Genomic DNA, 26,242 nt, shown 5'->3' with positions numbered 1-26,242 from the left:
ACGCAAATGGTTTCTGTAGGGCATAATACACGTATGTCCCTAGCACACGGGTGACTTGGTTAACTATTCTGGCAGCTGTGCGGTTTATAATGTTTTGGGTCATTATTAAATTCAAACGTTGAAAGTTATGCGAAGTATCTCTCAGGAATAGGTACTGACTGTCATATAACAGTGTTTATATATAAAAATTTTATATAGTACCACAGATTCACCAAATACTGTCAGCATTTTCCCTTATCAAATATTCAGCTCCTTCTACCGTACCGATGCTCATAAGGTCCTACCCGTGCGAAAGCAGCTGTTTATCCGCTTATTTAATTGCTACAGCTATTGCCTGCCGAGCTCGCAGGTTATAATCGTGGTACCGAACACTTCAACTATTGTTTCTGCGAAAGTGTCATTCCAACCCCAACTCAACTTACGCGCAACCCGCAAGAAAAAAGGTCAATGGGGATCCCTTTTTTCCACTCAAAAGAATTGTTTTGTTCGAGAAGGGAACGTAATAGTCTTGATGGTATAACCCGCCATTGAATCGATTTTCCATCGAACGTGACTTTGTTCAACTCTGTATTAATGGGTGAGAAAAATTCGCTAGCTATGCATATATCTAGAAGCGTTGAGTATTAGGGTGCCAATAAAAATGATCATCCTGAATTATCAAATGGGTAGTGTGCAATAGCTTTAGTACCTCAAAAAAAGTCATGCAATGCAAATTTAACAGGAATTTTAACGTTTTACTAAAATTGAACAACTTGGCCTTATTATGTCTTTGAGAGGTTTTTTGTAGTTTCTTTTTGTTTTGAGAGGTTTTTTGTAGTTTATTTTTGTTTAAACACCAGTTAGGGTGGCTCTAATTTTAGTAAGATGGAAAATTAACTTTCTAATCAGTAGTACCTTAACCCTCTATCGCCCAATTTTTTTGGATTGAAAAAACTTTTGTACAATCATGTTTTAGTTGTTTTATTTAGACTCTTAAAGAGACCGCCTAGAGGCGATGTTGGGAACACAGTTCTTCAGTAAATTTCTCAACTCACAAGAAATTTAAATTAGAAATTCAGGGTGTTTTTTAGAAAAAAGGCATTTTAATTCATATAACTTTTGCGGTATTAATTTAAAACTGATGTAATCTTTAGGCAACTCTTAGATTATTTTAGAGCGGAAAATTTGTTTCAAGCCACACATTTAACTATTATCGTTTGTAAAGTTATGGGCACTTTTTCGTCAAAAATGATGTTTCTGTTTGAAATATATAAGAGTTAGCGATTCGAGGTATAATTGAGAAAAAATTGAGATCACAATGACAGCTTCAATCAAAGCTTTGATGAGTGAAAAGGAAAAGTTGGTCCTCAAAAATTCTGAAAGCCATCTAAAAGTCATGCTCACAAAAAATGAAAAATTTGAATTAAAAATTTGTTTTTTGTTTTTTCATGAGTTACACCTTCGTAGCATATACAAATTATTTTGATAATAGACTATCTAAAAGATATAGTTTTGTATTAACAAAATACACAAAATTTACATAACTTACATAATTTTACATAAAAATACGAAATTTACAAAATATACAAAATCAAAAATAAATTTAAATTAAAAAAAAATAAAGGCTTAAAAGGGTTACAAAATTCACAACATTTACAAATTTACAAAATGTTCTAAATCTTCTTAATTTACTAAATTATGAAAATATAGAAAATTTTCAAAATTTACATAATTTACTAAATTGACAACATTCATAGAATTTACAGCATTTACTGCAATTTTTTTTTAATTTTGTGTAAAAAATGTGAAATTTATAAAGTTGACAATATCCTAAAAAACTCATAAAATTTACAAAATATTGAAAATTTGCTTAATTTAGAAAATTACAATATTTACAAAATTTACAATATTTACAAAATTTAGAAAATTCACAAAATTTACCAAATTTCAAAACTTGCGAAAGTTATAGAATTTACAAAATTTACAAACTTTATGAAATTTTTAAAGCTAATAAAATTTTAAAAATTAATAGAATCTACATTTTCAAAATTTACCCAGTTTTCAAAATTTACCAAATTTGCGAAATTTACAAAATTTGCAAAATTTACAAAATTTACAAAATTTACAAAATTTACAAAATTTACAAAATTTACAAAATTTACAAAATTTACAAAATTTACAAAATTTACAAAATTTACAAAATTTACAAAATTTACAAAATTTACAAAATTTACAAAATTTACAAAATTTACAAAATTTACAAAATTTACAAAATTTACAAAATTTACAAAATTTACAAAATTTACAAAATTTACAAAATTTACAAAATTTACAAAATTTACAAAATTTACAAAATTTACAAAATTTACAAAATTTTCAAAATTTACAAAATTTACAAAATTTACAAAATTTACAAAATTTACAAAATTTACAAAATTTACAAAATTTACAAAATTTACAAAATTTACAAAATTTACAAAATTTACAAAATTTACAAAATTTACAAAATTTACAAAATTTACAAAATTTACAAAATTTACAAAATTTACAAAATTTACAAAATTTACAAAATTTACAAAATTTACAAAATTTACAAAATTTACAAAATTTACAAAATTTACAAAATTTACAAAATTTACAAAATTTACAAAATTTACAAAATTTACAAAATTTACAAAATTTACAAAATTTACAAAATTTACAAAATTTACAAAATTTACAAAATTTACAAAATTTACAAAATTTACAAAATTTACAAAATTTACAAAATTTACAAAATTTACAAAATTTACAAAATTTACAAAATTTACAAAATTTACAAAATTTACAAAATTTACAAAATTTACAAAATTTACAAAATTTACAAAATTTACAAAATTTACAAAATTTACAAAATTTACAAAATTTACAAAATTTACAAAATTTACAAAATTTACAAAATTTACAAAATTTACAAAATTTACAAAATTTACAAAATTTACAAAATTTACAAAATTTACAAAATTTACAAAATTTACAAAATTTACAAAATTTACAAAATTTACAAAATTTACAAAATTTACAAAATTTACAAAATTTACAAAATTTACAAAATTTACAAAATTTACAAAATTTACAAAATTTACAAAATTTACAAAATTTACAAAATTTACAAAATTTACAAAATTTACAAAATTTACAAAATTTACAAAATTTACAAAATTTACAAAATTTACAAAATTTACAAAATTTACAAAATTTACAAAATTTACAAAATTTACAAAATTTACAAAATTTACAAAATTTACAAAATTTACAAAATTTACAAAATTTACAAAATTTACAAAATTTACAAAATTTACAAAATTTACAAAATTTACAAAATTTACAAAATTTACAAAATTTACAAAATTTACAAAATTTACAAAATTTACAAAATTTACAAAATTTACAAAATTTACAAAATTTACAAAATTTACAAAATTTACAAAATTTACAAAATTTACAAAATTTACAAAATTTACAAAATTTACAAAATTTACAAAATTTACAAAATTTACAAAATTTACAAAATTTACAAAATTTACAAAATTTACAAAATTTACAAAATTTACAAAATTTACAAAATTTACAAAATTTACAAAATTTACAAAATTTACAAAATTTACAAAATTTACAAAATTTACAAAATTTACAAAATTTACAAAATTTACAAAATTTACAAAATTTACAAAATTTACAAAATTTACAAAATTTACAAAATTTACAAAATTTACAAAATTTACAAAATTTACAAAATTTACAAAATTTACAAAATTTACAAAATTTACAAAATTTACAAAATTTACAAAATTTACAAAATTTACAAAATTTGCAAAATTTACAAAATTTACAAAATTTACAAAATTTACAAAATTTACAAAATTTACAAAATTTACAAAATTTACAAAATTTACAAAATTTACAAAATTTACAAAATTTACAAAATTTACAAAATTTACAAAATTTACAAAATTTACAAAATTTACAAAATTTACAAAATTTACAAAATTCACAAAATTTACAAAATTTACAAAATTTACAAAATTTACAAAATTTACAAAATTTACAAAATTTACAAAATTTACAAAATTTACAAAATTTACAAAATTTACAAAATTTACAAAATTTACAAAATTTACAAAATTTACAAAATTTACAAAATTTACAAAATTTACAAAATTTACAAAATTTACAAAATTTACAAAATTTACAAAATTTACAAAATTTACAAAATTTACAAAATTTACAAAATTTACAAAATTTACAAAATTTACAAAATTTACAAAATTTACAAAATTTACAAAATTTACAAAATTTACAAAATTTACAAAATTTACAAAATTCACAAAATTTACAAAATTTACAAAATTTACAAAATTTACAAAATTTACAAAATTTACAAAATTTACAAAATTTACAAAATTTACAAAATTTACAAAATTTACAAAATTTACAAAATTTACAAAATTTACAAAATTTACAAAATTTACAAAATTTACAAAATTTACAAAATTTACAAAATTTACAGAATTTACAAAATTTGCAAAATTTACAAAATTTACAAAATTTGCAAAATACAAAATTTACAAATTTGCATAATTTTCACCGTCCGCAAAATTTTAAGAACAAAAAAAAATTGGCAAAATCTACAAAATTTATCCAAAATTTTAAAATTTATCCAAAATTTCAAAATTTATAAACTGCTTCAATATTTTGAAATATTTGCAAAATTTACAAAATGTACAAACTTCCTAAAATTTGCAAAATTATCAAATTCCAAAATTTTTTTCGGAATTTTAATTGTGGTTTTTGTTCTATTCTTATGTTTGTCATCTTGTAATATTGCGAATCTTGTAATTTTTGCAACGTTTGCATTTCTTGTAGTTTTTGTAATTTTTCAAACTTTTGCAATATTTGTGAATTTTGTCATACAGTAAGGACCCGTTTTTATCATGAATCATTTTGATGAATTTTAAGTTGACAAAACCGTGACATTATTTAAATCGGGACCGAAGCTGTTAAAATATTCTTATTTAATCCCTAAATATAGAACATACAAGGCTTAAGAAATCGAGTCAAAAACTGACAAAGTAAAATCATAAATTCGGGTCTCCTCTGTATATTCACTTTTTTGTAAATTTTGTAATGTTTGTAATGTGCTTTTTAGTAATTTTTGTGATTTACAATTTTTATAACTTTTGGCAAATAATATTCCTAATTCCTGCAATTTTTGTTAGTTTTGAAATTGTAATTTTCCAGCCACCACACGTAGGGTTTGAGGATTTGCAAAACCCGCAGAAGAATCAATGACCGTAAAATTTTTGTCCGAATTTATATTCTGTTTCTTCAAATCCAAAAAAAAATATAATGCATTTAAGGGATTCCATGAGAAACCGGCTTACCGCAAAGTATGACCATCGTCGATTCAAATGAAACTTTGCAGTAGTGTTCGGTTTATGAATCTCCATGATTTTCTCTGCCAAGTGCAATATTTTGATACAAGAGCAATTTTTCTAAAGAACGTAGACGTTTCTACGTGCATTAATTTAAATTTTTGCTTGATTACTGTATTTTAAACAGCAAAACTATCTGGGAACGGGTTAGATGTAATGAATACTTCTGTACGAAAAAATATACAATGAAAAAAATGTCATTTTTCACAAAAACAAAAATTCATATTAAAAATTTAAATTGCAAAAAAAAAGAATTTTTCTTATTTTTTATATTTTGTCAACAAAAATCTGAAGAGAAAATAAATATTTTGAATGTATTGCATGATAGAGAACTTAATGGTAAATTTTATTTTCTAACAATAACTTTATACATGTTTTTAAATTTCTTACATATACATATAAAACTGTAATTTTATTACAGAATATAATTCTAAGTACCATTTTAAATCAAAATTTATTTTACCAAAATCTTCCCAAATGTTGTCAAGATATTTGGAATTTTGCTAAAAACATTATTTCGTGCAATTATGCCCTTTTTAAAAGTTATTCGTGTTACCGCATCATACAATGTCAACAATCTAATGTTTATCGTTTTAAAGACCTGAAGGTTTTTTTCAGTGTATTTTGATCAGGGAGAAGCTTTCAATAAACTATTTGCAGTAAAAAATACAATTATCTTTTTGAATATGATTCTCAACAACATTTTCAATCAAAATGCTCATAACAAAAAAATTCTGAAATGTAGTTTTCGAGATATTTTAAATTTTGTTTTAAAATACGATTATTTCGTTTTATTACGACCTTTTCATAAGTTATTCTCTTTTCTTCATCAAAAACAATAGGTTTTTCAAAAGATCCATAACATTTCCTGTAAAATTCTTTTTGGCATCAAGGCGATATTGTAAACCATTTGAAAGCTACACGAAAACAATCAAAATATTATTCAACCATAGAGTATGATGATTAAACATGAGTTTTCCCTAAATTTTGTGCAATTTTCACATTTTTTTTTAAATATGTTGGCAATTTTTCGATCATCCACGCCCTCTTACGCCCTCTATTTCGCGAAAATGAAGTGAACGTTTCACCACTTAAAAATTTAAAAAAGCGGTCTCAAGAATTCTCGGAAATCCTCGATCGGCTGATGACAGTTTTATGACAAAGATTGGAGACAATAATCCAAATGTCTGCATTTTAAGGTCTAGTATATTGTCGACTACACGAAGTATCTCGGACTACATTCATCACTTTCGAATAAACGGGCCATAATCAGTAGGTTTTAAATCCCAAAATAATTATTGAATTTGTTACTAGTTTTGAAAATCGTTGTTTAAGTATATGGAAAAGACGCAATTACGGAATAAACTGAGACTAATCTTGTGTGAACTCGATTTCCTTAAACCGGAATGTGATTTGATACACAAGAGTAAACCGTTATTCTACAGAACCATCAGAAATCTCTTCGAGCAAAACAATTGAAACTTAACCTATTCCCCTCGTCGTCCCAGAAGAGAAGCAATATGCAATCAAGATAGCAAAATACAAATGTTGGTTCGCGGCAGTAACAACCGAGACGAGCAAGTCCCTCGATAACAATAGCTGAGCAGAATAAAATAAGACAGACAAAAGGACGCGAAGAACTGAAGCCAAATAACAAACTACCTTGTCATGGGGGCCGCATCCCTAAGGGGCGAAACCGTGGCTCAACATTGAGTACTCCGAAGCTGGTGAGAATCGCTATCGAGGGCAATAGCAATTGTGATGAATGATGAGCAAATATTTTCGCATGGAACCCTTCCAGCAGGTCTTGTTCAATTTTGCAACTACCTTCCCAGCCCGGCCCGGCCCGAAGCCAACTGTCGACAATTGATTGAAGCGAGCAAATGCTCTAAAGTGGGCGGTGAAGGTCCTGGTGGAAAATTTGGAAACTATACCGGTAATAATGTGGTAAACGGACCACTCAAATTGTCCAATTTACCAGTACTTGTGCACTCGAGTGTGAGCAGCTGCTGCCGCGGAGAAATGAAGGCAACATTTGACCAAAATTGATTTCGCCCACAATGTCATCGGAAGTCACTTTCTGGGGGGAATTATGGCTACGCTCTCGAGCCGGCACTCGTTAGCAGCTGTCGGACACAATTAACTTGGAGGTTTTTTTGTTGTGGGCAGCTTATGATGATTGAACTGGTAGAACACGATTTTACACAATTCGATGCACTTGAATGAATACCCTGGTTAAAAAATAAGAGGAATAAAATTGAGTGAACGGTGTTCAGATTGCAATGTAACTCGAATCGGGATAAATTTAGCACAGATCATTTTTCGGGAAACTCTCCAAACAGCTAGTACATAAAAATTTCTGCCAAAACAATAGTGTTATGCTTGGTGGTATGTCATTTATTCAAAAAAGAGGATCAAGTGAGACCATCCGGTGGGCGAAATTCATTTGATAAAAACAACCGGCTCATGAAGATGGTGGCAGAAAAAATTACCTTCCGGCAGTCGCGTCATTATCTACATTTGGGCGACCGTCTGAAACTATCAGCCGATTGCGCCGGAATTCCATAACGTTGCGCACTCAGTAGACTACACAACCCCCGGAGGGGCAGCCTGGAAACGATTAGCGCAGCTAAAGAAAGTTTACACTCGTGAATCTACTTTGCACTTGTTGAAGAAAACTTGTGCAGTCCCAACACCGTTCTTTAATTCAATGTGAATGGATATAAAAGTTGGCGTCTCATTGCTTCCCATTATGGTTTCCAGCAGAATCCAACTGCTGCAAACTTTGACGCTGAAAACACTTTCTGGATCTGTTTTTAGTCAGTAACTAAAATAAATGATAGAAATGCACCAAGTGATATAACATTCGTCGGACGACCGTAGAAAAAAATGGCACGTAATCCTTCTTCGCTCCCCAGTGGGATCCGATGATAAAGGATGGTCATGATTTGTGCTGTAAGTATCGCAGGATCAGCCGTCTGATCCCCTCATCGTTTATCAGCTGAACAAGAAAGCGTATCGGGAAGTGCAGTAAATTGAGACATACTCACGAAGCTACCGACCATCCCGGGCGGGCGTTGGCCAAGCCGAGCGTGTGGATGGCTGCTATGTATAGATAAACAATGTACGACAGACAGAGAGCAAACACCACCCAGCACAAGAGTTATGACTTGTCCGCGGACCCTCTCGGTTTAATTTAATTAACTAATAAATAAAGGTCGGTTCGTGACGTTTACGACGTCATCGATGTTACAATTGCAAACAGAGATCCGGCAGTCTGTGCGTTCCGAATAGTAAAACGCTGACGTCAAACTGAGCTGCTACTTTTGCTTTCTTTTCGTTCTTAGAGAGACATCCCGGCGAAAATTATGATTGATGTTAACGAGGGTTCTAATCGAGATGGAGAATAAAAAATAAAAAACAAACTACAGCAAAAGTTGCGTCCTGTGGATGGCAGGTGGCTTTTTAAGATGCTTTTTCGAGCGTTAAAAATAGGAAAATGAATTAATGAACTTGAACAGGAGTTTGAAATTTAGATTGCATGCAATGAGAAATGGTTATGCTAATGCCGGGCATTTATGTGGCAGTTGAAGATTAGGTGACGTTACGACTCAGAAGTATTTTTATCCTATCAGGTCGTAAAAATATTCGAAACAAAATAGATTTTTAGATTTGCTTGAGAATTGTATCAAATCTCGACGTTTAATGCGCTTTAAGATACAAGTTTAATTTCTGAAATTTCCTTGACTGTCATCTCTAATCATTTTTCAGTTTCCGTCAAACCGTTCTAGGTGGTTCTTGTGGTTAAAGCGACTTTAGTTAGCCATTTGTAATCTAGACCGATAAATTCAAGCAATTTTACGTCCATTATAATAAGTTTTGCATTACCTTGATATCATGGTGGTACTAGTTTTTATGAAAATTTACTGTGTGACCGCACTCTTCAACCCATAACTCCGGAACCGGAACTCCGATCGACAAAAAATCCATTGCAGTCTATGGGAACATTATACCGTTCGTCTAAATTTCAATTTGTACGGAAACAATCCTGTGGCAGCCAGGAACGGATCTAGGAGAGGGGTCCGGCGGGTTCGGAGCTCCTCCGATATATTCAACTTGTTGAGAAATTTTAAATGGATATCGTTCTGTAAAACAGTAACGAGTTAACATAACACATTGTTTTATTTTTAAATCAAATCAATTTTTTCACTGAATTTTATTCAAATTCCCACTGTTTACGCTCAATATACATTTCCAGAACAGAACCGTGTACTACACAAGCATATTTGCGCCCCACTGAAATTATCCAGTTTTGTGCAAACATGCTTGTGTAAAACACCCACCTTCCCCCAAGTTTTTTTTTCTGGATCCGCCATTGCTGAGCGCAACTTGATGCGTTATCCGATGGCGTTAGTCGAAACATCCGATGGCGTTAGTCAAGAAAAGTCGTCTCATCAGAATCCGACATTAGCTTAGGGACAGGGTTCAGCTAGCGCCGGATTGACGTTAGCTCCAAAATAACGGAGACACGTCAAGCTCGATGTCCTGCAACAAAAGAAGCTCATTTTAACCTGATGAGAACTAATGAAATGGGACACTTTCCATTGGATATTAAAGGACGTATAAAAGAAAATGGGAGTTGTTTTGCTTCAAAACAGTGTATTTAGAAATCGGCTCAAGTTATATTGAGATTTTATGTGTTTCTTATGTAAAAATGTCAGAGAAACACGATGTCATTAGCTTTCAAAATCAAATTATATATTGCGAGAAAAACACCGTGCTAGTACTTTTTCTAAATCCCACCGAAAAACCTAAAAGCATCTCGCCGATTTAATCTAGAGTAAACCAAAGAGCTTTTATTCTCAGTTGATCAGTCATGTTTTGTTAAAGACGACAGCTAACAACATTGTTTACTACTTACTAGTGATCAAACGTTCATCTCGATGCATGTTTGCTTGGATTGGAACTTGGAACACACAGTTGTTTGCTGTCATTTTTCTCCCCCGCAGCATGTTGCACGCTTATCTCACTTCTCATCTAATTACTACCAAAGACGAATCACCTTAGATCTCTAAGCACAATGGAGTGAACATAGTGCTGAAGAAAGTTTTTGGCGATTTGTCAAAACGGAGGGTGTTCCCATTACCATTGGCCCCCGATGAGCAATACCCCCGAAATTGGTTCAATTCTGTGAAGCACGATTACACGTGCCTTGATCATGCACGGAATGACTAGTACACTCAGGCAAAAAATACAGCGATTTTCATAGGAATATCGTATAATTTTTAGCCACAAGTAGCACGTATGTAAATCATAGGATTATCTTATGAAACAGCATTTATTTGGTCAAATCGGTTTGCTATGATTTCATGTTCCACAAGGCATCTTTGAATTATCATAAGACAATATTATTGGTTCATGTAGTGCAGGGATAACTTGAATAACACATACCATCGTATCCATGCTGTCCCATTTGTGACCGCTGCTGCAATGATGCGAAGTTTATATAGCTTATTCGAACGACTACCCATCATGCGTCGTTATGGCCTAAGGTGTAAAGTAGGCGTTTTAGCGAGTAGCTGTTTGTCGGTTCTAGTCCTGATGCTATCCGTTGATCTTTTTTTTTTTTCTAGTAAGGCTTAGTTCCCAACACACCAACGAACGAAATATTAATAACAGCGGAGAAATGGTACAAAGCAAAATGCGTCAATGACGATGCGAAATACCGACACGGCGGCGGGGAGGCAAACGATATTATCTCACTCATCATTAGTGTGAAACTTATATATGCCATTTAACTACTCCACCAGTGTGTCTTCATGGTACGGGTAGTAAAGAGGTGTTTTTACCGAATAGAAGTTTGTCGGTTCTAATCTAGAATCTGATATCAGACTTTTTTTTGCTAGAAGTTTCAGGTCACGAGCTATTTATAGCAGCGGAGAAAAGAATGAAACAAAACAAAATGCAATTCAGCAGCAATGATGATGGGATTGCTGGGTACGGTTGGGTGGGGGGAATGTGAGGTGTAGAAGAAAGATACGAAACACTAACAAAGTTTCCTTGTGTGTGAGTGTGTGTCATCATTTTTTTCGCGAGCGTTGCACTCATCTCGAATTGTGCGCGAACAGCTCAATGTTCAAAAAGGATTGCTTTTGGGAATGAGATTGTGAGCCCAAAAACAGAAAATCTGAGCGCGCCGTTTTGGGTGTACCATCGCACTAAAAATAGTTTTGACTGATATAAAATACACTCTACACTTTTCATGGATGGCGCTTTGTAGTATTTGTAGGAACATCTTGGGAAAATAACATTTTATCATCAAATTATTCAAAGTAAATTATAAGCTGTTCGGGCACACATGCCTTCTCTATAAAACCCGTTAACATACAATCGCTCGAGCTCTCTGCTAAAATATCATCCACCATGCTATAGGATCATCCACCCTAACCTATGCCCGCGATTTCACAAATATAAAAACGCCCCTGTGATTAAGTATACCAAAAAACATACGGCAAACAAACGGGAGCTTCCACGCGAGACTGAATCGGTTCCTCCTGGAAGCCCCTACCCTCGGTCCTCTAAACCTAGATCCATGCCTTCAGTTGGACCATTCGCAAAAAAATACGCTCACATTACTAGACAACAAGTTTAAGGGTAACATTTGTCGGGAACTCTAGTGAAATGGGAAACCCGTTCTTTCCTAGCCGATACTTAAAGTTAAACACCAGACTCGCGGTTCACGCAAACATATAAGAATCAAGTTGAATTTGTAAACACAGTTACACAATCGCATTTATACACGTGAAATTTCATATATCAGCTAGCACATGGGACCTACCAACGCCCACACGTTCAAAGACTGTAATGTACAAACACTCGAAGTCTGCGCGATTATACACGCACATCTTCCATCGCGATCTCACAAACATGAAAACACTCCGTGTTCGCACTTACAAATTTATAAACGCGGTCTCAAGCGCGAACATATAAACGCTCGTTTCCACACAATCATGATATCACCATGTCCCCATATCTGAACCGTTCACTCAATATCACGATCAGAATCACGGCCCGCTGCAATTGGTCTTATTGTTTATTGTTCATTAGTGGGGCAGGGAAAGGTTCGCTGGAGTGCAGCTTATTTTTTCCTCTGCTCCAGTGAGCTTTAAACTTCATTCTTTTATTTGACAGTGGGCTTTGAACTTCATTTTTTTATATGACAAAAAGCTAATTAATGCTATACAATACATATAATATGAAAAAATACTATTATTATACATACAAATGAATCCAGTACCTAATAACTAATTCTGAGATCAATACGCTAAAAACCCTGCTTAAATACTACGTACTACATAATTTGAAAAAATAGAAACAAAAATAATTAGAGATTGAATATGACTTCAAAAAACTTTTATGTGGTGGTTTGAGACAAATAAAAGTCGAATATTTGATGATATTTTGTTAAAAATGCAAAGACACAAAAATATATTTTTGAATTTAAAAAATCCTCAAAATTCACGTTTGGAGAATAGGTATCTTCTTGCAAACATCAAAACAAACAACTTTGATGAAGAAATTTTTGTTCTACGATACACAGATAGATCTGATCCAGATCAGTTTCAAGTTATCTAAATCAAAGCCAAAGTTATCAAAATACCTAAATTCACCCCGAGATACTTTACCGAAAACTCTAAATCGACAAAATGCATATCCGGAGTACTGGCGGTTCTGTTCGTCGAAATTGGCCCCTTAAATCAGTATCGGGCGGTACGATTCCCTTCGCCTCGAACTGATTTGTCGGTTGAATGATTCATTTAATGAACGATTTTCTCACTGCAAAATGTTAAATCATCTTCAAACCCAACTATGCAAAGGAGCCCAGCCGTTTTAATATTCCAGTCATTTTTTATTTCGTTTAGAGAGGTTTTAACCCTAGGGTCATTCGCCTCTTTTCGGGTTAGAACCATGTATTATCCTATGTGTGGGTTTGGGAATCGAATCCATGTGAGCTGCGTATAAGGCAATCGATTTACCAACTACGCTATGCCCACCTCGAAAATATGCTCCAAAAATTTACGTTGACAATAAACCACACTGTTGCATTTTCCAGAATGATTTTCATGGGTTGCTGAGTAAAGGTTAGAATAGAACAAAAAAATAGTAAATAAATCGCTGTCAAAATCCGTCCCCGTCGCTTCTGCATAATAAATAACGTGTCCGGATTCCATCCGACACTCGATTGTGTGTTCAGTTAGTTTTTTGAAAGGTAGCATCAGAAATAAGACAGATCCGATGTTTGCTTGTAGCATAGTACTTTAAACCAGTTAACTCCTTCATGCTAATGTTATTTATAAAAACCTGTTTTAATCCACCTAGCGGTGCAATTATGCCTTTCTCATTTCTCTAAACTATGGCACGGAGGCTTTTTATGTTCAACATAATCGTGGAAATGTCCATTAAATTCTTAGTACACTTTGCACTTATACACAATGGCATGCCAACCACGAACTTGATGAGCTACGTGTCGACGGTGAAACACTTGAAACAAAAAAATATCATACTTCATTAGCCTAATCAGCATTAGATCAATGTTATCTGCTTGCTAACTCATTTTGTCATGCGGGGGTGGATATGTGAAGAGGGCGAAAGTCCCATGAACGAACGACTCCCCAGCTTAAATTGGTATGCTTTGTGATATAGTGGTGGTTTAAAGATGATGGAGTTGAAAGGGAGGGGTATGAGGGCTGGATGGGGTGGTGGTCTGAGGGGTGATTTAAGGAGATTTTTAAAGGAGGGGCGCGAACAGTAGAGGGGGGGGGGGTGTAACCCCTCTCCGTAAACCATCAACTACGCCCCTGTTAAAATCCAGAAACCCTAAACGAGTCGAAAAATTAGGTTGACGTTTTTCAGAGTGATTGCATAACCTTTCTATATGAGAAAGGCAAAAATGTGCCAAAATCCAAAGAAGTGAATCGTAGTCAAATTTTTTTTTCGAGTTTGCATCAAATCTCGACGTTTCATGCACCTTGAACACATTTAGCATCAAAAATAAAAATTCTATTTTTAATTTTTCCTATAGTTTATATGAGAAATTTCTGTGTGGCCGCACTCTGAAACCCGTAATTCCGGAACCAGAATTCCGATCGATCCAAAATTCAATAGCAGCCGATGGGAAGGTTGCACCTTTCATTTGAGGCTAAGTTTGGGCAAATCGGTCCAGCCATCTCTGAGAAAAATGAGTGACATTATTTGACACATACGCACATACATACACACACACATACACACACATACACACACACATACATACATACACACACATACAGACTTTTTCCGATCTCGACGAACTGAGTCAAATGGGATATGACACTCGGCCCTCCGGGCCGGGATTAGGTTGACGTTTTTCAGAGTGATTGCATAACCTTTCTATATGAGAAAGGCAAAAAATAACGTTCTTAAACAGCTATAACTTTTGGATTAGGCAAGATTTGCTCACCAAAAAAAAGTGATTATTGCCATTCTTCTTAGTACTAACAGTTACAAGTATCAGCTCAATAACTGAATTTATTGCAATTAATCTGATTGGATTCCGACTGACCAGTGCTGTCAGGGACAGTTTGCGTTGACGACGAAAAATGAAGTTTTGAAATATCTTCCTTATTTGCAATATTATTGAAAACTATTAAAACCTATCAGTTTAGACTGTCTTCGACTACGTTTTCCACGCAATTGGACTATGGTGGATATTCTAGAAGAATTGTATTGAGCATTGAAAGGTATGAATTGAGCAGCTTCTAACACTGCGAGTGAAGCACCTATCTTTATAGAAAAATGTTATTCGAGTTTCTTGACCTCACCATTTTCAAGGAAAAATAATTTTGGAACCCTTTATGCTATAGAAAAAATTTGGACATGAAAGGATTTAAACTTCTATGCTATATTTCTCCTTAGTGGAGAAAAATATAGGTACAATCTACTTCATTTGCGTTTGAAGGGCACAAAACATATAAGTAAATTAGTTATGGAATAACTAAGTTAGCGTCGGACTCTCATGAGACGAAGTGAATAACGAATTCAGTTAAAACTAACCCAATAAAAATCTCCAAAGTGCTTGTGAAAGAAGTTAATAATTGATACTTGAAAGCCGCCATGTGAAGTAGTCCTGTTGCTTCTGCAATCCTTGAAACAGATTGGATTTTTCGGGATTTTATATCAATAATCGGATTATAAAAAGTTTGTCAAATCGGATTAGTGTCGGAGAAAATTTCCTATAACTCGATATCGGTAATTTTCTTTTCATTCAATTGTCTTTTGAACTGTAGAAAGGGTATTGATTACATTAATTTTCAGCCGCTTTTTCGGGGAGGATTTTATTCATTGGTGCTGATTGCTGCTATACAATGTAACCTCGAAAGTATTAAAAAGTAACTAAATTACAAAAAAGCTGTGAATATATAGCGATGAAATTGAATCATTTTTACGTAGCTACTTTTTTATCTAACGTGTAAATAAGTAAATTAAACGCAATGTGGTCATTCATTTTGGATGAACAACCATTTTAGTGCACGACCACGCTTTTATTTGTCGCAACAAATTATCACGTGTACCTGTCATAAAAAATTACCTTTATTCTGCTGGATTTAAAAAAACTCCGCGAATGGGTCACACTCTTTCTCTCTCTCTCTCTTTCCCTCTCGCTCTCGGCTCTTCGGATGCGGCCGAAATTTGAACATTACATTTTCTCTTTCTCTCTATCCTACCCGTCCATACAGAATCTAGAAAGCAATTTGGAAAAGCCATGGATTACCAGCGCTTCGAAAGCATACTAGCTGCGAGCCCACTTCCCCGACCATCTTCCTCCTTAGCGTCTCGGATCCATCCAGCTGGCAGCCCCGGCAATACACCACAGGACAGTGACGATAATGAAAACGGCCAACAGCAACCGTTCCGCCGCAGCCATTCGATGCGATCGTCCTTCACCTCGCTGCGAAGTCTGAAAACGCGCCTGAAACATCCAGCGGCAGCCGCAAAATACGGGCCACTTTCGTCACCGGGGCGGGAGCATTACCAGCAGCCACATCAGCAGCACACATTAACCACGGCAGCGGCCGCAGCTGCTAAAGCCAACCTGAAAACCAAGCTGCTAAAATTGCGGGAAACATACGCCGAATTCAAACGGTTGCAAACATCCTCTAGCCACAGTACCAAAGTGCACGTCGAACTCGGTGGAACCGGGGGCAGTGCTAACTTCAAAATACCGCATAACATTCCACCGAAGGCGGCGGCAGTTTTGCTAGAGGAGCCAACCCGACGAAGAGTCCAACGTTCCCAGTCCCTGCGGATATCTAGCGAAGCCATGTGTGAACCCAGATATGCAGCCACCATAGGAGGACAGTCGGTAGAAGCCGCCCCCGGTAAACCTGGCACCGGCAGTGGCAGTAGCAAATTGACGGTACGGAAAACAAGTCTACAGTCGGGAGCGACAACGCAGCTATTAGCGAGGGCTAACGATGATGCCCAAAATCTGGCTATCGCACGGACGGCGACCATCCGGAAAAGCTCCGTCTGGGCCAACAGCAGCAGCAGTAGTAAGAAATTATTTGTGATTGTTTTCGGGGGGCTTCTCTGGGGATAAATCTTTATCAGAATGTTCAAAGTTAGAAGCTCATTTCAATGTGTGTTTAGTACCGTTTTTAAGTTTGAAACTATGCCATAGATACGAAGGATGACATGGCCTAATCAAAGACATACTAAATTATTTATTATGAGATGAACGAACTTCAAATCTAAATAAATCAACAATCACATCGTTGAAAACAGCAATAATCTGATAATCCTGAAACGAAACATCCATCAAAGCTACTTCATGGGTCGTCGACAAGGAACCATCACGCTTAGCGCTGTCAGATTAAGGGCATTATGAATCTCAACAACACCCAATCATCCGTCAAATGGCTGTCGTTGGCCGTCGACGTTTTTTGTCTTAGACCACGCGAAACCTACCGACAGCCGGCCGCCCACTCTTCTTTTATTTGCACATGGGTGTCACCCGCGCAAACAAGAAAAGAGGACACTCCAAATGGCACTTCTTTCGTTTACCTTTAGCTTCGCTTTCAACGGCACTTCCGGGACTCACACCCCGTTCCGTTCGCGTTGATCCAGTTACGAAGCAAAACGTAATATTAAATTACTGAATGTGGAAGTCGTAAGAGAATCGTGGCGAAAGCCATCCATTCCATTTCCCAGCCCCAGATGGATGAGTGGGAAAATCCTTTGCAGAATCAAATGGAAGCTAGCCTGAAGGCGACGAAAAGTAAATGAAATAAATTTTAATTTAATATCTATACTTTCACACTTCCCTATCCCAGAAGTAAGAGTGATGGCGAATATCGCTGAAGTGTGGATCGATGTCACGCTGGAATGGGTAACAAATTCAATACGTTTTGGTGCTGAGTCTTACCGCCCCTTCCGTTTGATTCGTTCAATCGAAAGACTCAAAATGTTGAAATAGATTGTGATTCAAGATGCTAGAAAAAGAAAGAGAGAGAGAAAGAGAGAGTGAAATTGACAACAAGCAGAAGGGGAACGTAATATAAAGTAAAAGGATTTTCGGGTTGTTGAAAACTTGACAGCTTTTATGGATTCTGGAGTATTTTCTTTTGTGACGAGGTTAGGAACATGACTTCTTTTCCAAACGATTAAACGGGATTTTTCTTGAAGAACGGGGATTAAAATGTTGCAATCCTACGTTACGAGTTGTTTTCATCATAGTCAAGGTGTCAAAGGGGATTAAATTTTCTCTTGATAATTCTTTAACGCGGATACTCGTTTCCACATGGATTTAGTGATGCATGTTGAAAAACAACAGCCGTTCGATTTATAGTGAGAGGGCTGCGCTCAAACCCTAATAGTCGAGTCTAATAATAACTTAAGCAACATAGTCGTCATTATCTTGGTCGAAATATTCGTGTGAATCATCATCGAATATATTTCAGACTTCCAGGTTCCTCGATCTTGGGTCACCAGTCTCAAGTTTCCTTGCACACAGCGCACCATGATCCTAAAGCAGTATTTCGGAAGACAAAACTGTTTGCGCCCAAACCGTTAGTTTTGGATATATGGTGTCTTCGAACAACTTTCTTAGTACTTTTTGCTGATTTTTAGTGTTAGTTAAATTAGGGTGGTCCTTGTGGTTAGGGTGTTCAAAATATCAACATTTTTAGATGTGTATAATGAAGTTACTTCAGATGTTATAAAACAATCAAATTGATGCAACTTTACTGAATGAACCATATGGTTTTCGCTAATGGTTCAAGTGATATGATTTTTTAAATATTTAAGGTAGGGTGGCTCTCGAAAATTGGTTTTCTTTTTATATCTGTGTATGTGTTAGTTTCCTGCAAATGCTTTGTTCTAGAGATTTTTAGTACTACAGTAAATGCACATTTTCGCCGAAGCAATCTAATTTCTATCTCTTTTGTTTGCACAGTTACAAGCGATTTTCAAATAAGCTTTGAAGAAAACTATTTTTGTTTTGAAAATCGCTTGTAATTGTACATACAAAAGAGAAACTTGGTTGCCAGGCCCGTAGGCAGGAATTTGTTTCGGGAGGTTCTTTAAAAAATTATTGCATAAAGTTGCCTAAATTCTAATGAATTTCACTAGAAACAAAATGAAGTTTTGAAAAGGTCTTAATGAAAACAATTCTAAATCTAAGACAATCCAATAACATGTTCTTTATCACAAGAAAAGCTATAGTACATCAACGAATTATTGATGTTGAATTTGATTTTTATTATTTATTTACAAAATATTAGGACGGTTTACTTGTCCACGAATCTTAACATAACAAGAAAACAACAAAAAAAATAGAAAACAACAAAAAAATTAATCCGTTTTAATATTTCATTCATTTTTTTATTTCGTTTAGAGAGGTTTTAACCCTATGGCCATTCGCCTCTTTTCGGGTTAGAACCATGTATAATCCTATGTGCGGGTTTGGGAATCGAATCCATGTGAGCTTACGTATAAGGCAATCGATTTACCAACTACACTATGTCCACCTCGAAAATATGCAAAAAATTATGTTGACAATAAACCACACTGTTGCGTTTTCCAGGATTATTTTCATGGGTTGCTGAGTAAAGGGGGTGTACCCCATTAGGCATAAATACGTTAGGCATACGGACGTTTGGCATACGTACGTTAGGCATAAAGACGTTTGGCATAATGGACGCTAGGCATAATATACGTTAGGCATAATGGACGTTAGGCATAAATTATCATATTGAAGTATCCTTTAAGGAAATAACTTTTTGGTGGTGACAGCCTCGGGTGGTAAGAGCGCAAATGTTTAAAAAATTTTGAATTACTCTGATAAAACTCGATCAACATTTTATTCTATTGTATATACCACAAGAAATCTTCTCTCAAATAAAAGATGCAGAACGAATGAACATCGAATGAACGAATGAACAAATTGCACATCTCTAAAATAGGCTAACTACTCTTGTTGAAAATCAGTCTATTTTGTATTAAGGTATGAATAAAACACATCAACCCCTTCATGCCCATGTTGTTTTTAAACAACAATGTTTTTAAACTGCTAAAACTTTTGATTTAGGCAGAATTTACTCACAAAAACAACGAAGACCAGTAACTGGGACTATTAGAACTTAGAACTGAAGTTATTGCTATTAGTCTAATATTTACAGTTGGCGTTGATAAAAGAAATTTTGATATATCTTCATTATTTTCCATGATTATTGAAAACTGCTAAGCGTATCAATTTGGACCGTCTTCGACTATCTTTTCCTAGCATATAGAATATTGAAAAATTTCTAGGAGAATTGTGTTGAGCAGCTTCCAGCACTGCGAAAGAAGCATCTTTCAAAGCGAGTTCTTCGTGTTTCTTGAACCCTATGAACGCTATAAAAAAGTTGGGCATGTAAGGATTAACTTAGATTAGTTCTTCATGCATGCAAGGTGTAATTTTCCAAGAAGAAAATATATAACCTAGAAGAACAGCTCATGAAAGAAAGAATGATGCATTTTATTATTCATTCAACGAATATACGAAAATTGCTGGTTCTGTATTGATTATCTCCCGTATTTTTAAGCACAATGACTGTATTCTCGAGACCATCACAAATAGAACTACGGAAACTCTTTGATGTGAGAGAGTTTATTCCTGTACTGTTGAGTTACCGAAACGAAAAAGTTATCGTCACAAACGTAGAATCCGTAGCCTAATGTTGATCCTGTATATAACACTGCCAGTTTCCATTGGATCAAAAACTTAATGTCTGTTCATTATTTATTTCCATTTTTTAGTTAACAACCTATTGCGTCAATTTGTTAAATTTTGTAACAGCATTTAATTAGCAAGGGACTGGAAGGTGAAGTATATTTTTCAATATTAAGAGCCATAGTACTCAAGGAGTTGAAGAAAAAAAGTTTAGAAAAGCTTGGCTTGGAGTTTCCCGGCGACTTAACCCTTTGTCTGTTACCGCATGAGTTAGGATCTTTTGGCATTAGAAATGCGAATCACCCTAGTCTGCGGCATGTCCGGACGAGCGTAAATTAACTTTGTATTTCATGCTGTCGGAATCGATCTTCAACTCCTTGCTCTCCCTTGAGTACTATGACTCTTAATATTGAAAATATACTTCAGCTTCCAGTCCCTTGCTAACTTAATGCCTTTACAGCAGTCTGTTCATTATTTTGATTTTTTTTTTAAATATTTGGATGCAACTGTATTGGTAATACATCTAAAAGGCTAAAAATTTGCTTGTATTAAAACTGAAAGGATATTTTCTTCATCTCGTCTATAGAAAAATAGAAAAAAAAACTACACTTGCAAGGGTTAAATATATCGCATGGTATTTTTCATTTTGGAGTCTCTCGCAGAGTTAGGTATGGTATAGCAAAGCGTCATTTTTTCCTAACCTGAAAAAACAAGCGAAATCTCTAACGAAATCCTTGCGATTATTTTTATATTTTTGTGAATTATGCCTATCGTCCATTATGCCTAACGTACATTATGCCAATCGTCCATTATGCCTATCGTCCATTATGCCTAACGTACTTATGCCTAACGTATGTATGTATTTATTTATTTATTTCAAGTCGTCAATCAGATGTAGACCGGTTTCTTACAATAATTATTAAACTAACTTAACACTAGTTAAAATTTTGGTTTACTTTAAACTGCTGCTTAAGTTTTGTTTTCGACATAGTGAAGTCAATGCTTTCGCAATGTTTGTTGTAAATATTCATCATTTGGTTTAACGGGCCAAACTTGGCATAATTAGTGCGATGGCGAATTGTACAAAAGATGCTGCGGTTACGTAGTTGTCGAGAAGGAGCATAAAAATTTAGTTTCGATAAAAGTTCGATTGAATCAATACGATGTGATACAATGTCGTTTACAAATGATACCATAGAAAATTCACGACGATCTTTCAAGGTTTGTATGTCAATTAGCATGCACCGTGCTTCATAAGATGGCAAATGTAGTCCAGTCCAACCTAGTTTACGAAGAGCGAACATCAAAAACTGCTTTTGTACTGATTCTATCCGGTTTGCATGCGTTGCTGAAAAAGGCGACCAAACTATACTACAATATTCTAGTGTTGAACGCACATAGGCTACATATAATGTTTTTATTGTGTAGGGATCTTGGAAATTATAGCTGAAGCGTTTAATAAAACCTAGTGTGCTGTTTGCTTTGTTAATTATTGTGTTATAATGATCTATGAATGTTATTTTGGAATCTATAATAACTCCTAGGTCTCTTATTCTGTCACACTTTTCTACTTGTTGATTTCCCAATAAGATTCTATTGTTCTGTATATTATTCTTTCTACTCAATGTTATGGAATTACATTTTTTTACATTCAGTTTCAGCAGGCTTTTATTACACCATGTATAAAATATATTTACTTCGTTTTGAAATGTCTGAAAGTCTTCACCATTTCTTATTTCTAGAAATAGTTTCATATCATCAGCATATATAAGAACTTTTACATTTTTTAGAATGAAGGAAATGTCGTTAACAAATAAAATAAAGAATAGCGGGCCCAAATGAGACCCTTGAGGGACTCCTGCCTAACGTACTTATGCCTAACGTATTTATGCCAAACGTCGCGCACCCGAGTAAAGGTTAGAATCGAACAAAAAATAGTAAATAAATCGCTGTCAAAATCCGTCCCCGTCGCTTCTGCATAATAAATAACGTGTCCGGATTCCATCCGAAACTAGATTGTGTGTTCAGCAGGCATTGTAATTCTCTCTCACTCACGCGAGAAGAAGCTTATCCGAGGTCCAACTTTTCCGAGATAAGATGAGTCGCAAAATTCTCCGTCTCCACAAATAGCGTGAGAATGATTTTCCGGATAAAATTTATTTGACTTTTTCCTTCTCACCGGAGAAGATGATAAAATTCTAATTTTGTGGAAATCAATTAAAACTTCAAAAAAATACACTTAATTACAAAGAAAAGCGGCGAAGAAATATGATAGACTTGTTTTTTCGTGTTTTGGAATAACGACAGGAAAGCAGCGAGCGAATGAAGAATACCGTGACAAACTCATTCTCTCATTCTCCGGCTGTTTTTTTTTTATCCGGAGAAATAACACGTTGTATTTATCCGGAGAAGTTGTGTGAGTGCCAATAACTTTTCGTGTGAAAATGTGAGTTTTTATTGTCGCAGTAGCAAGCTATCCGGGCGCATTTACTCATATGAGCGATAAATGCAATGCCTGGTGTTCAGTTAGTTTTTTGAATGGTAGCAAGGGTATTGACCTTACATCAGAAATAAGACAGTACTTTAAACCAGTTAACTCCTTCATGCCAATGTTGTTTATAAAAAACAACGTTCCTAAACAGCTATAACTTTTGGATTAGGCAAGATTTGCTCACAAAAAGAAGTAAGGCAAATACATGTGATTATTGCCATTCTCCTTAGCCCTAACAGTTACAAATATCAGCTCAATAACTGAACTAATTATTGATGTTGAATTTGATTTTTGTTATTTATTTATAAAATATTAGGACGGTTTACTTGTCCACGAATCTTAACATAACAAGAAAACAACAAAAAAATTAATCCTTGATAATGGTGGAATAAATCCATCGAAAAGTTGGAAGTAAAAACAATATTGTTGTTTTCGATGTCTAATTCACAACTGATAAGCCGAAAAATATCCCTTACAAAATAAGCTCGACAGTCAAGAGACATTTTCAATTTATTTACAAGTTAAAATTTACTCTTGTTACAACAATGGATATTCTAGAGTTCACAGCATTTATGCGCTAACCGAATATGACAATCCTTGACGCCGCTGGAAAACGCAAGGTGTTCTAAGCTACACGTTTAAAAGGTGTAGAAGACGTCTTATCAAAATGAGTAGAAAATTATCCATAAAATGTTTAAACTAAAAGAATGTTGAATTTTGAACAACATTTTCTGATTTAGCAAGCGATTTGTAGATGCACAGAAACGGTTCAACTTCTATTTCCTCGATCTGGCGTCCTGCAACTATTACCAGTTCTAAGGCATCGTGCTAACACAATTTTTGGATATATTTTTAAATGAAACTATATTAGGAAGGGAGTTTTTGGTGATCAATAGGATCAACATATATATTGCAATGATTTAATCAACAAAATGAAACTGCTCAGAATTTACTCTATTAAAGAAAATTGTCCACAAATCGAATGAAAATCACTTAACACTGATTACTAATACCTTCTAATTTAGGTAAAATTTGTTAAATGTATCATTGATGACACCACTAAAATAACTAGAAATTATAAATATGAACAAGCTCAATAATTTTGGCATCTCTTGATTCCGACACATGGAAAGGAATACATCGCACTTGCTTCCCCTTTGCCGAAGTGTAACGTAAGTGTACGGCCAACTTTCTATGATGATTTTGGTGATATTTTCTAACGTCACTTCCTTAAAGAAATATATTGACACAAATCTGTTCAATAATTGGTTTGTTTTCTAATAAAAATAATTCGCACAATTTTTTTTCCACCATTACCATACGAATTGGAAGATGTTTGACTACTTGAACAAAGCAAAGCTGTAATGTCGGTTTGAGTACAGGTTTTACCAGAAATAGTTTCAATGTTTCAATTCATTGATCCATTTTTCCGTGATCTCTGATAATCTCTCTCATTTTATTCCGTAACAAACAAAAAAAAGGAAATCATATGCTGCAAACAAGAAATCGAAACAATAATCCAACAACATTTTAGTCGCTCTCCGTGATAGCCTACTGATGTCTGTTCACTGTATCGTCACGTTTTTTTTCCCAACTTTCATAGACATTAATTGGAAACTATCGAAAGCGACTAAAATGATGCTGCTGGTTGCAATATTGAGTTTATTATGATTCATTGATTAAGTGGTTTACCATCAATTGACATCCGATGGAAAGTAAGGATAAAATCACGAGAGTTAGTCCCAGCGTTACTGTGTATGTTTCTGTATGTCAACAACATTTGTAATATACGATAGTATAAAATTCGTGGGTTGATGAACACCTCAGAAAAATCGCTGTGTTACCACGTTTTGGTTTGTTTAATTTTTTGCCTTTTTCTTGCATATTGTTCGATTGTTTAAAATATCACGATTTTCCGGACAATAGAAATACTATTGCAAAACAAAAACTGTCTTCTCGGCTATATTGTCATCAGCTAATTGAAATGTTTTTGTCTAGCATGCTTTAGTAAGAGGCCTGGTGTTTATACCCGATCAAAAACACATAACAGAAATATTTCAAAACTATATCTCGCATTGTTACTTGTTATAAATTTCTGTTATTTTAACAACTAACGAGACCTAATTTATAACACAATATGTTACAAAAATTGTGTTCTGTTACAATCTTGTTATTTCATTCTGATCGGGTACTAAGCATACAGTGCACTAACCTATCACAGAAATTCAATTTGTGTATGATTTAATCGACTTTATTCTGACCAATATCTGAGTTTTGTTAGACGCAATGGTTGTCCAACATATCTCGTGCGATCGACTAGCGATTGCGCGTGGAGACCTGTTTACTAGGCTGGAAATATTTTTCCTAACCACCAGCGTCTTAGTGGTCGTTCCTTTCTATCTCGTACACTTCCGTGTCATCATCGTGGTTACTGTCACGTCTATGTTCGCGAATATCTGATTTCATCTTTGTTTCGTGCCCTTTTGGGCGTTATGAGTGTCGACTTCCTGAATGACGGTGCTGACTGTTAATTTTGAGATATTAGACGCAGTTTTTCCCGTCAATATTATCTGAACATCAGCCACAAATTTGGCAATTGTTTGTTTTTCAAGTAATGGTATTGGAGACTATGGATGTACAAAGATGTAATGCGTATAATGACCTACTATCGCATTATGTTTTGTACGATACCGTTGTTTGTGAATGGCCCCTTAAACTTTTTTATCATAATTACTCAAACATCGTAGGTTGAGCATCAGTTCGTCTTATCAAAATACATATCAGATTCAGAGGAGATTATCGGTCTATTTCTTGTAATTTAGAAGTTTTTGGGTAATTTTTGAGAAAATTAGCGAAAGAATCATTGATAGTAACTTTTGAAGGGGCAGCCGGTCCTAGTTCAATAAGAAACGTTATATTGATAACACAAAACTCAACGAATAAAATTTCCAATATCTTTGAAAATACTCGAGATACAAAAATATGTGTTATTGAAAGTTGCATATTTTGATGATGGGAATCACTTTATCTAATGTACGAAACTCGTTA

The 26,242-nt window shown here is 33.8% G+C and overlaps 1 protein-coding gene across 2 annotated transcripts in view; it reads left to right on the top strand.

The window, feature by feature from the left end:
- LOC131677591 (uncharacterized) overlaps positions 1–26,242 on the top strand; it is a 98,478-nt gene that overhangs the window by 47,321 nt on the left and 24,915 nt on the right. For both annotated transcript variants that reach the window (XR_009303399.1, XM_058957483.1), the window contains exon 2: positions 16,229–17,044. Coding sequence is in view for 1 of the 2 variants with exons in the window: in XM_058957483.1 (XP_058813466.1) it covers positions 16,255–17,044 (790 nt within the window). In the remaining variant the exon portion in view is untranslated. The remainder of the gene's footprint in view (positions 1–16,228; positions 17,045–26,242) is intronic.

This window comes from Topomyia yanbarensis, chromosome 1 (genome assembly GCF_030247195.1).
Source record: "Topomyia yanbarensis strain Yona2022 chromosome 1, ASM3024719v1, whole genome shotgun sequence".
Lineage (NCBI taxonomy): Eukaryota > Metazoa > Arthropoda > Insecta > Diptera > Culicidae > Topomyia > Topomyia yanbarensis.
The sequence above is the reverse complement of the archived record's forward strand: the minus strand, read 5'-3'. Positions and strand labels throughout refer to the sequence as shown.